The sequence below is a fragment of the Camponotus vicinus genome, unplaced genomic scaffold (genome assembly GCF_025532165.1).
Source record: "Camponotus vicinus isolate PSW18456_S1 unplaced genomic scaffold, iyCamVici1.0 SCAF_14, whole genome shotgun sequence".
NCBI lineage: Eukaryota > Metazoa > Arthropoda > Insecta > Hymenoptera > Formicidae > Camponotus > Camponotus vicinus.
This window is the reverse complement of record NW_028141950.1, coordinates 14,319,484-14,332,112: the sequence shown is the minus strand read 5'-3', so window position 1 is coordinate 14,332,112 and position 12,629 is coordinate 14,319,484. Positions and strand designations below refer to the sequence as shown.

Below are 12,629 nucleotides of genomic sequence, written 5' to 3'. Positions count from 1 at the left end.
CTTTTATGTATGGCAACTATTTGTTCTGGTCCGCCATATTAAATTTGCAATTTTTAATTTGGAAAATCTGATATTAGATTCGAATTCGGCGACCCCAAAAACGATAAGAAACCCATTTTTATTCAAACCCAAAATTATTTTGAATTTTGATCCGCCATTTTGAAGTTCGAAATTCTGATTTCAGATTCGAATTCAGCGACCTCAGAAACCTTAAAATACTCAAGGACAATCAAATCATAACATTAATAACATGTTTTTATCAAGATGCCCCTACAGGGGCCATGAAGCAAAAGTGGCACGAATTTTTTTGGCCCCTATAGGGGTCCCTGACAGTGAAGGGGTTAATTGCAAATTACATATTTTTTTTTCGAAACAACTATGTGTTTTCTTTACACCAATTAATTCCTCTTATTATTTTGTACATAAAAGTATTAAGGTGAGGTAATCGAAAAATGAATATTTTACACGATATTTTACGGTTTATGTAAAATTAAGAAACGATTTCAAGCCTCATAACTCGGAAAGTACTTAATGAAAACTAACTTAATTATAGTGTTTTGGAAAGCTCTCGAGATGAGCTACAAGAATATGTAATAAAAAGTAGACGGTTCCATTTAAAAAATTGAGGGTGACCTTCACGTGACCTTCAAGTAACTATTTAAGGTCAAATTAATGACACCATCTTATGTCCCCTTTAAAACCATAACTTTTGTGTGAAACATTTTTTCGTATCTCGCATATTTTTCAAAATATTTGCCTGTTAAGATTAAAATGAATCACCCTATATGTATGTATATATATATATATATACAGGGTGGGCCATTTTAATCTATGCACCCAAATTTCTTTGTACCTAAGACAGATACGGAAAAATGATTCAGACAAAAGTTTTATGGTTTCGAGGGGGCCATAAGATGGTATCATTGGTTTGACCTTGAAGAGTTATTTGAAGGTCACATGAAGGTCACCTTTAATTTCTTAAATGGAACCTACTATTTGTCATTGCACATTCTTGTAGCTTATCTCGAGAGCTTTCCAAAACACTATAATTAAGTACTTTTTGAGTTATGAGGCTTGAAATAATTTCTTAATTTTACATAAACCGTAAAATATCTTGTAAAATATTCATTTTTCGATTATCTTATCTTAATACTTTTATGTACAAAATAATGAGAGGAATCAATTGGTGTAAAGAAAACACATAGTTGTTTTTAAGAAAAAATATGTAATTTGCAATTAACAATTCCATATTTTTTCTTAAAAACAACTATGTGTTTTCTTTACACCAATTGATTCCTCTCATTATTTTGTACATAAAAGTATTAAGGTAAGATAATCGAAAAATGAATATTTTACAAGATATTTTACGGTTTATGTAAAATTAAGAAATTATTTCAAGCCTCATAACTCAAAAAGTACTTAACAAAAAAGTACTTAATTATAGTGTTTTGGAAAGCTCTCGAGATAAGCTACAAGAATATGCAATGACAAATAGTAGGTTCCATTTAAGAAATTAAAGGTGACCTTCATGTGACCTTCAAATAACTCTTCAAGGTTAAACCAATGATACCATCTTATGGCCCCCTCGAAACCATAAAACTTTTGTCTGAATCATTTTTCCGTATCTGTCTTAGGTACAAAGAAATTTGGGTGCATAGATTAAAATGGCCCACCCTGTATATATATATATATATATATATATATATATATATATATTATTTTACATATATTATTTTTATATTTTTATTTATATATTACGTATTATATATTACGTATTATATGTATAACTTTATTATTATAAAAATTAAAAAAATGAACAAGTATAAATAATAAAGTAATAATAATATAAATATAATTTTTTGCACATTTTTATACATTTATTTAGTTTTGCGAAACAACAGAAAATGCCTTCCAACTGCTATTTAAAATATATATAAAATTATTTAAGCAACGTTAGAGGGATTTTCTCTAAATAAACACTCTTAAACATTTCTGTAAAAATTTGATTGAGAATTGGTGATATCAGTGGAATCGTCATGTAATGTTAAATTGTGCCAAATATAGTCGAACGTTGACGGAATTAACCGAAGTTCATGCACCTCCCCCATTATCGCGTTTATCAGTTATCCCTCTCAAAAGGCTCCGTTTATCTATTCAGATGTCAATGGTTCAGCCTTTTAAATTCACACGTGTAATTGCTCACATATCGATCGATTTACCATTTAATTAATAATCGTGAATTGCAATTGTTTTATAGAAGCTGTGCGATGTGATTACAAATGTCGCGTAATAATTTATGCTGACGATCTCGTTAATGTTACATCATAGTGTGCACATGTTTTCATCTTGCATTCGAGTCGTTCGATCTATCGACGATCTTTAGCGCTGAATTAGTGTTTCAGTGTGGACGCGCGGTGGGATTTGGTTCACGTCGGGATTCGAACACGCGAGGATTGGAAGAGAACGCTTTCTTTCTATCCCGTGGTACTCGGTGTGGTGATTGGATGCGGTTTTGACTGAATAGACCGAGAACGCTCGACGGAACTGAAATGGCCTTCCAGTCCGTTCGGCAGTCAAGATATGTAGGAAAGCACGTCCATGAGACCAAGAACATTCGGTGTAGGCAGAATTATTCTTCATCCTCTGTTCTCATGCATGCTCAGGATCAGAATGTTGTCGGAATACTCTCTCCGCTGTACCAACTGGAGTAGAATCAAATCCTTTTTCATACAACGTCCTTGTAAGAATGTGTCCCTTAGATCAGAGCTGTCCACGTTTTGCACATTTCGGCCGATTTCCGTGAGTCAACGCCTATCGCCGCCTCCCTCTCCCCTTACGTCTCGAGATCTTAACAACGAGCCAGCTAACAACCGTAACCAAGACGCGCGACACTTTACTTCAGGTATGGCTCATCTATAACGCGATGTTGCTCCCTACGCCCCGTCTACCAAATGTTAATACTTTAAAAAAATACGCGAGTTCTTTAAAATCTTTTTAGATAAATAATTCAAAATGTATAAAAAAGTTTCAATTCCCGATTATTAATTACATTAATAATAAAATATTGACATTTGACAGACGGGGGCAGTATCGCGTTATAGCTGCGCCGTACCTGAAATGTCTTAGTTACGGTTGTTAGCTGGCTCGTTGTCAAGATCTTGAGACGTAAGTGGGGGGCGATAGGCGTTGACTCACGAAAATCGGCCGAAATGTGCAAAACGTGGACAGCTCTGCCTTAGACTGTCGAGGGTCCTTCTTATACGCGGGTTAATTACCCGCGCCAGCGCAAACGGTTCACCGACTCCAAACAGCGGAATGGAACGGTACAGGATATTCGAAGGGGTTTGAGGTGGCGGATGCGGGCTGTTTATCCATATTGGCATATTATTGGGGCCTTTCGACGACCTTCGTGATGTTCGGTCGAAGGAATTTTCGAAATTTTATAATTTATAAACCGCACCCCTGCCTCTGCCCGATCGATGGTCGTCAGGCGGCAGCTTCCGATTGGTGGAGGCTGGAATCTCGGAATGAGATGCTTTTCAGGTCGCATCGTTACAATATAAACATATAAATAAAATATGAAAGTAATTATGAGAATTCAAAATCGCACATTTCAGGAATCAGAACGGAATGCCTCATTTAAACAATGTATATTATTTAGGAATACACCCTTTATAATATATATCTAAGTGAAAATTATCTGCGCTGTATAATTTGAAATAAACATTTACCGAAGTTTGTTTATATAAAAAAGTGTGGCTATATATTTTTCTTCAGTACATTTCTGAATAATTCAATCATTTTACATGACTTTTTATATACATCATATTCAAATAGAAAGAGACTAATTGTTAAATAAATCCGTGCATATCCTTTTACACACACACACACACACACACACACACACACACACACACACACACACACACACACACACATATGTATATGTATATAAATGTATGTATAGCATTTTTACGTACATTGTCTCATTATGGCTGCTATTATTAATTTCTTATTAATATTATTGTACATTTATGTTTAATCCGGCAATATTTTAAATATTATCAAATTAAACATATTAAGATATTTCTATAAGTAATTGTAATAAAATAAGATACTCATATATTTGATGCATATTTTCAGTGATATTTTCGTAAGTGGATCCGAGTGGTGTGGATGTTTCTCTAAGGCCGAACGTCCATGTGCTGCTGTGCGTAGACGATCATCGCCAGATTCTGCACCATCCTGCGATTCGCGAGGATATTACCGTAGTACTCAATGTCATCGTGGCCTTGGTCTTTGTTGGTGCGTCGATCCGCACGGAGTTGAGTTTGCTGGTACTAGGACACGTGGTACAAGACCGGATTGCGGTATGTTTGATATCAGCACTTAAAAATAATAAAATTATTTTATATTATATTATTTTATATTATATTATTTTATATTATTAATTAAATATTTTCAACATATCAGAAAATAGTAAGAAACAAATAATATAATCTTTTCATTCTAAGAATTGTGAATGTAGAATGTTATTGCGCATTTAATTTAAATTCCAATAGTACAAGTAGTAGTATTAAATACAGCGATATTCTTGATTAAAAACTAAAATAATTTTTCTTGTATTAAAATTTAATTATATGCCATGTCTTGTAATTTTTAAAATTTCAAAATTAAATACCTTCATAATATGTAACATACATTTAAAATTAATATATTCTATTCGAGTGAAATTTATACTTTAAAATTTAAAAATCAATCAATCAATTATTTCTTATACATTGTTAAAATATAAATAATCAGTTACATGTTGAGAATTATTCACATACTCTTTTTGTTAAACATTATTTTTGTAAAACTATTTTTGTTAAACATATTATTATTCTACTTTTCGAAAAGCAATAGCGTGTATGTTTCATATATTCATTAAATACTATTACTAATGATATTATTAATGCTATTATTAATGCTATTGTACTAATTTAATTTAATGCTATTATATTAATATTAATTTACTAATGATATTATTAATGCTATTATATTCTATTGGGTCAGTCAAAAAGTTAAACTTGATTTTTGAATAAAACTTGATTTTTGAGTAAAGTGACTTTATTTATACTTTATTTACAATAAAAAACAACTTATTTATCGATTAATTCATACAGCACAAAAGCTTGCAGCAACATTGGGCTGTATTTCCGAATAGAATACTCTTCCGATTGAAATGAAACTTTGCACATAGTCTAGAGAGATCATATTAAGATCAACTCTCAAGGTCGCAAAAAAAGTTTTGTAAATGATATATAATTTTCGGACACCATGTGTATATTGACTATGTTACTCACTTAGACACAAAGGGATGTAGGATAAACTTCACTCCGCGTGGAAAGTTCTAAACCATTGTGAAATAGATGTCACATATCGAAATTTCTATTCGTATGGTTTCACACGGATTTACAAGTTTCTACGCCAAACGAAGTCTACTCCACATCACTCCTAAGTCAGTGAGAAACGAGATCTATTATTGTACGGTTTTACATAGGTTTGCAACATTCCACACGAAGCGAGTTCCACCCCTGAGTCAGTGCAAAACAACGTTTATCATTGTAAGGTTCCACATGGGTTTGTAACTTTTCACATGAAACGAGATTTAGAGCACTGCCTTGTGCCCTAAGTACATATGATCAATATGCACATGGTGTCCGAGAATTATATGGTAAAACTTTAGAAAAAGACACCAGGGTCGAATCGTTTTGACCTTGACATATGTTGTCAAGGTCACTGTCCTGAGTAACATTCAAAAGATTTTAGCCGTCGCTCGTTGTTTATTAAAAAGTTATTAACAAAAGCGTATATACAACATGCGACTATACGAATTCCCAAGCAATGTTGATTTGACTTCTAAGAAGATAAAGGTTATTTTAACTTTCTATGTAAATCGAGGTCCACTCTACACCACCTCTGAGTCAGCGCGAAACGAGGTCTATATTGTATGGTTCCACATGGGTTTGCAACTTTCCATGCGAAGCGAGGTCTACCTCACACCATCCCTGAGTCAGAGCGAAACGAGGTCTATTATTGTATGGTTCCACATGGGTTTGCAACTTTCCATGCGAAGCGAGGTCTACCTTACACCATCCCTGAGTCAGTGCGAAACGAGGTCTATATTGTATGATTCCACATGGGTTTGCAACTTTCCATGCGAAGCGAGGTCTACCTCACACCATCCTTGAGTCAGTGCGAAACGAGGTCTATATTGTATGGTTCCACATGGGTTTGCAACTTTCCATGAGAAGCGAGGTCCACCGCACACCACCCATGAGTCAGCGCGAAACGAGGTCTATTATTGTATGGTTCCACATAGGTTTGTAACTTTCCATGCGAAGCAAGGAACCATAGACCTCGTTTCGCACTGACTCAGGGGTAGTATGGGGTAGACCTCCACACAGAACATGACATCCATTGGAGGTCCATATAACCTCCATACCTTCATGCGACCTCGATCTCCACGGTGGATCTCTTCAATGGATCTCTAATAGAAATCCATATTATCTCCACGGTAGATGTCGTTTGTAAATCCATCATGGATGTCCATTAGACGTCGGTTATGGATGTATGATAGATATGAACACATTTCTTTTAACATAAAGTAAAAATGTAATTTCTAAGTATTATTTAAAATTCTCACCTAGTATTTTGAGAATATATTGAAAATTTGTAGTATTCTATATTTTATTTTTAGCATTTTAAAAATTTTTACACAAAATTTAAATTTTTATTGAAAACTTTTAATAAATTCTAAATATCTCTATAATTAACAAAATTTTAATACTAAAAAGATTTTCTTTGATGACAAAATTTTTTTACATAATTTATAATATATGTTAATTATTATATTAGAAAATAGAAAACCTTTAATTTTTTAATTAAAACTAAAGATAGCTAAATTTATTATACATAATTGTATTTCGTAAAATTATGGTAGCTCTTGTTAATATAATTATTTAAAAAATAAATAAATAAAAAATACATTAAACAATTTTTATCTAAACAAATTATGATTTTTATTAATTATTTTTCCTAATATTTATAAATATTATTTTTTGTTACTTTATCTTGTATCGCACTAATAATTATAGTCAGTGGAAGTAAAATTTCACTGTAAAATCAGTAATCGCGCTAATTCGTTCGTTTACCGCTATGGTACGCTCTCTTTCTTGTACTTGAGTTTTAGTCATGAGAATTATATAAAGCTTGCAAAAGGCGACAGATAAAATTAAAAGTATTACTTCGATTTAATTTCTGATACAGTTTCAATAGAGGAACTTCAGATATTAAATCAATATTATTAGTCGGACAAGTAAATGTCCGGCCAATAAACGAAAATGATCCGTTCATTATCTAATAAGATGCATGTTCAATACGCATCTAAATATAAATAAAAATTTTAATTTTATACGAAGTAAATAAATTATGATCTAATATTATTGATTAAAACAGTCAATACTAATACTTTTAGTGAAATATTAATTATTACAGAGTGTGTATGAATGCATTATTTTATTAATTTCATGAGAAAGCAAACGTTTAACGAACAAAAGAAGAAAATGTATTTTATTTTAAACGGCTTTTAAACGCTTTTTTGTATCAGAAAAGAAACGTATTTCTTAACGTTTTTCAAGTGGACATTTTAAATCAGAAATGTCTTCAAGAGTCGGTTATGAACATTTCAAAGAAATTTGTGATATTTGTGAAACGTTTTTGAAACGAATATGTGTTACCTGGGGCTCTAATTAATGTCTATATGATGTCCATATGACGTTTAGAAACGAATTTTTATAACCTCTATATGACGTCCATGTGGCATCTATGAATATGTTGTGCCGGGAGCGGCACGGGATGTGGGGAGCAGTCGGGAGATATAAAATATCTCAGGCCGCCGAAGGATCAGGAGCCGGGGTTTCGGCTGTTTTTAATAATTTAATAATTTTTGTTTAATTATACCTTGTATTTAATCTTCGGAATATACATCAATTTGTACAGAAGCCTCTCTTATTTCTGCTGATTTAATTGAGTCTTTCCGCCTTGTCCTCCGTCTTCGATAATAATCTTTAAAACAGTTTTCTTATAACACGTGATCGGTTCGCACTTAACACTCATTACACTTGCTTTACGACTGTTCGCTGTGCTCCTCCGATGGTTCGTATTTAAACCCTTGTTTGAGGAGGTTTTTTGAGAGGGGGACTTAGTAACATGGCCACACGGGGTCATGGGGCGGTCAAATTGAAGTGCAAGCGAAGATGATTTGGTGTCGAAATCCTTCGTTGCACTTCCGCGTTTTTTGGCGAATTCGCTGGTGGTTCGCTGAGACAGTGACTTTATGAGGTGAATGCTCGATATCGCATTTAGCAATAATATTTTATGCTAACGTTTAATATTTTAATTATGTACGGGTTATAGTCTGTGAGACTAACACCCCTCCCCAAGGCTGCCAGATCGCATACGCTGCGTCCAGCGGCGGCACGATTTGTATCCCCACCACTTTCGGACACAAAGGCATAAGGCTCTCATTGAGAACTTATGCCTTTGTGTCCGAAAGTGGTGGGGATACAAATCGTGCCGCCGCTGGACGCAGCGTATGCGATCTGGCAGCCTTGCCCCTCCCCCGTTAAAAAAGGAAAACGGAGGTTGAAACAAGGTTTTTCTATAATTTTTTGCAATTTTAAATATAATATAATGTCTTTTTCCCGTTTTACAATGTTGATTACAATCGTTTCTTACATCTAGCCTATATATATATATATATATATATATATATATATATATATATATATATATATATATACAGGTATATATATATATATATATATATATATATATATATATATATATATATATATATACAGGTATATATATATATATATATATATATATATATTTTTTTTTTTTTCTAAAACCGTGTGCTTCTACTTCTTTTTAAGATTGGTCTAGGAATTCCGTATGCTTGATATTTGTCGATTTCATCTACTATTCTAACAGTTGTTTGTTTAGGTTTATTTTTCCTATTTTGGATAATTATCCATATTATTAATATTATAATAATTATGGTGGTTATTCCGCTGGATGCCATTGGGTAAATAAATTGTTTTTGTTTGAAGAAATTATTTTTGTTATTCTTTAAATCATTATTTATTTCTTCTGTTATTGTTTAAATTTTTTAACTCTAATGGATCATGTATTATGTCTTTAAGTTTGTCGTCATTATCTCTTTTATTTGAAACTGTTATATTAAATTCTGGTAAGAATGTTTTTATAATTGTACTGTATGTGCTTGTTTCCGTTTGTATCGTCATGTAGTTGTCATCTTACAATTGTCGTGTAGAGTAATTCGATCTGATTTCTTAATTATCCTCTTGTGTTCAGGATACGTATTACATGTTATCGTAATTTGCTGCTCGGAGGCGGTTGAATATAGCCAGGAGTGTGGCTGTTGTAATGTGATCCATATTGTGCGGGTCGCTATCATATGGCCTATGTTACAATTTTCGTGGTCCTTTTGTCTTTGTGTATATATTTTGATTTCGCACGGTGTATTTTCGCTTACATGATAGATCGACTGATTTTTTTCGCATAGGTATATGTTATTATTATTAATACATTCGTCTAAATCTTGTTTTGTTAAAATTAAGTATGTACGTGTTTTTTTATTTGTAGCTATTAGTCTATTAGTTATTTCTGTATACATAAATTTATTTTCATAATTAAGTGTTGGTAACGGAATTACATTTAAAACGTCAAACATTGGTTGCGTAATTATTGGGAACTTTAAGATCGTGTATATATTTGTTTTATCGCTGTACGCGCTTACTTTTATATAACTCTCGATCGTTAGCCATTCGTCAATTTTTATGTCGAATGGAAAGTAGCTACCTCGTGGTAATTGTAATACTGCTTCTTTTAAATGAACCATAATTTCGTTTATCGGCGTTAACAGGGGATGCATTATGCCTTTCTGAACATGGTGTAAGTAGAAAGGTGAACCATTGCGCATAATGGCGGAGGTCTGAGATCTTGACCAATCAGAACTTGAGCTTTTAGGCAGCGCGCTGTTTGAAAGTTTCAAAAATGAAATGAGATTGTATCTAACGCAATTTGGATAAAAATATGTTGTATTTAATATAAATATTACAGATGCGAAGTATGACTATACAGATTGTTTATTGCATATATGTTTGAGTTTTCTTTTTTCTTTTTTAGTACAGTTTTGTATTTTGCAATTTTTAACGCAGCACACTGGCATTTTCAGCACATTTTAATCACGATGAGAACAACATTCAACCGATAATTAATAACGATCAGTTCAACTCGTGTTCAACTCATTCAATGTGACAGTGAAAGTATATAAGCAGCCATATTGAATTTTGCATAAAAGCTCAAAGCGTAATTGGCTGACTGTCCCCCACTTATTTTAACCTACTGCGCATCTATCGGAATGATTCACCTTTCTACTTACACCATGTTTTTGAACATGCGTCAGATATTCTAAAATGTCTTTCGCATCTCTTACTAAATCTATTATCATTGCTATAATAACAGTAAAGTGTTCGTCGATCTCTTCGCGTGTAGTGTATTCCCGAATATAATGATTTATTAATTTATCGTTGTAATCTAATATGTTTTCTAGTTTGTTTAAGTGAATTATGGTAGTATTTAAAACTTTGATTTGGTTTTTTGCGGCGTGTTGTAATACTTGTTGGTTGTTCTGTAATAATTGTATCTGTTCGTTTATTAAATGTCTGTCGTTTGCGTCCATGATTCCAAATAAGGATTTTGTTATTGAACCTATTCCGTCGATGAGGCTTCTTCGTCTGTTTGTTGGCGTCTTATATAAGGTGTTTATTAATGTTATTATTTTGGCTAACGTATTAGAATCATTATTGATAATGTGTTTTAAATTATCACATGTTCGTTTGATATTAGTTTCGGTTCTTATGCTATCGCACATTTCGTTTGTTTGTTCTATATATTTATTTATTTGCCAAGTCCTATCATTTAGTTCTGTTATATCTAATTTGATAACGAGTTTCCATGTCTTCTGGATTTGATGTAGGTGTCCAACCTTCTCGTAATAAATTCCTGGAGTGCGATCAAATTCTGTCACTTCAAACGGAAGACGGGTTTCGTCTTGCTTGGTGAAAACGGGGTTGATCTCTAGTGTTAGTGTTCTGTAATAATATATATTAAGTATTATATTATGCACTCTGCGAGTGTCATATTCTTTTGTTTCTTGCTATTCTTATCTGTGTGAGAATGATTTTAGTTTTCCTTGACTAGCTTTGCTATACTTTATATTCTTTTGCGAGCTTCAGTCTCTCGCTGTCTTCTTGACGAGAAGTTTGTGATGTCTAACGTTAATGCATTTGTGCATCACGAATGCGTCGTGGTGTCTTCACGACCGCGCGAACGGGCACCTATATATATCTGTGGAGATAATTTGCCCTCAGACCCACTTTTTAGGACTTTTTCGCACGTTTACGGCTCGAACGAGCCGTACGGGTTAACCGTGCACGTGAATGTGCTCACGGGGGAACGCGTGGTGCAATGAGTGATGCCTACGTCCCCTGAGGAGCTGCCAGGGCTGTGGGCATTTTTAAAGTTAGCCCGACGACTGGATGCCATTCGTTTCGTTGAGATCGAGTCCAAGCGGCGGGGCGACAAAATCCGTGCATTCTTCAAAATTGGACCAGGTCCGGAGCGCCCCTTGCAGCCTCCCCTTCGGTGAGTCTATTTTTAATTTTCTATAAATAGCTTTAATTTGTTTATATGTATGCGCACTGCTTTTCTTCTTCTTTGTATTGTATAATTTACGTCTGAATTCTTTTCTATAATCGTGTATGGTCTTGTCCATAATGATTCGAGCTTTTTCGATCGTCCTCGTCATAACGTTTCGTCGTACACTAGTACTTTATCTTCTATTTTAAAATGAGCTTCCTTTGTGTTTTTGTCATAGTTCTTTTTAGCTTTTTCTTTTTCCTCTTTGACATGTTCTTTCGTGAGTTGATTAGTCGCTCTCAATATTTCTTTTAACTCTTGCGCGTAATCGTCGTAATTATACGTCGGTTTAGGCGGTTTTGTCAATGCTGTCGGAATTTCGGCTTGATGTCCGTACACCAATTCGAAGGGTGTATATCCTGTAGCAGTATGCGGTGTTGTATTATAGGTAAACATCGCGAACGGTATCCATTCGTCCCAGTCCGTTTGATCTTCGTTTATATAGTGTCGTAGATACTCGGCTAATGTGCGATGCGATCGTTCTAACGCGCCGTTGCTTTCCGAGTGATACGCGGTTGTTTGAATTTTGTTTATTTTTAATAATTTACAAGTATTTTTAAATATCTCGCTCATAAAATTAGTTCCTTGATCCGTTAGAATTTTTTCCGGTATTCCGTATTCAAGTATTATTTTTGTAACAAATTCTTTACTAATTGTATTCGCTTCTTGATTCGGAATCGGTATTGCCTTGCTAAATTTTGTTAAATTATCTTGAAAGGTTAATAAATATTTATTTCCGTTAGTCGTAATTGTTAGCGGTCCGACTATATCTAATGCGCATTTTTCAAACGGTTTAT

At 33.6% G+C, this 12,629-nt stretch overlaps 1 protein-coding gene across 4 annotated transcripts in view; it reads left to right on the top strand.

Moving 5' to 3' along the window:
- Cow (Proteoglycan Cow) overlaps positions 1-12,629 on the top strand; it is a 319,843-nt gene that overhangs the window by 226,997 nt on the left and 80,217 nt on the right. For all 4 annotated transcript variants that reach the window (XM_083088339.1, XM_083088338.1, XM_083088337.1 and 1 more), the window contains exon 9: positions 4,144-4,370. In XM_083088339.1, the coding sequence (XP_082944465.1) occupies positions 4,144-4,370 (227 nt within the window). The remainder of the gene's footprint in view (positions 1-4,143; positions 4,371-12,629) is intronic.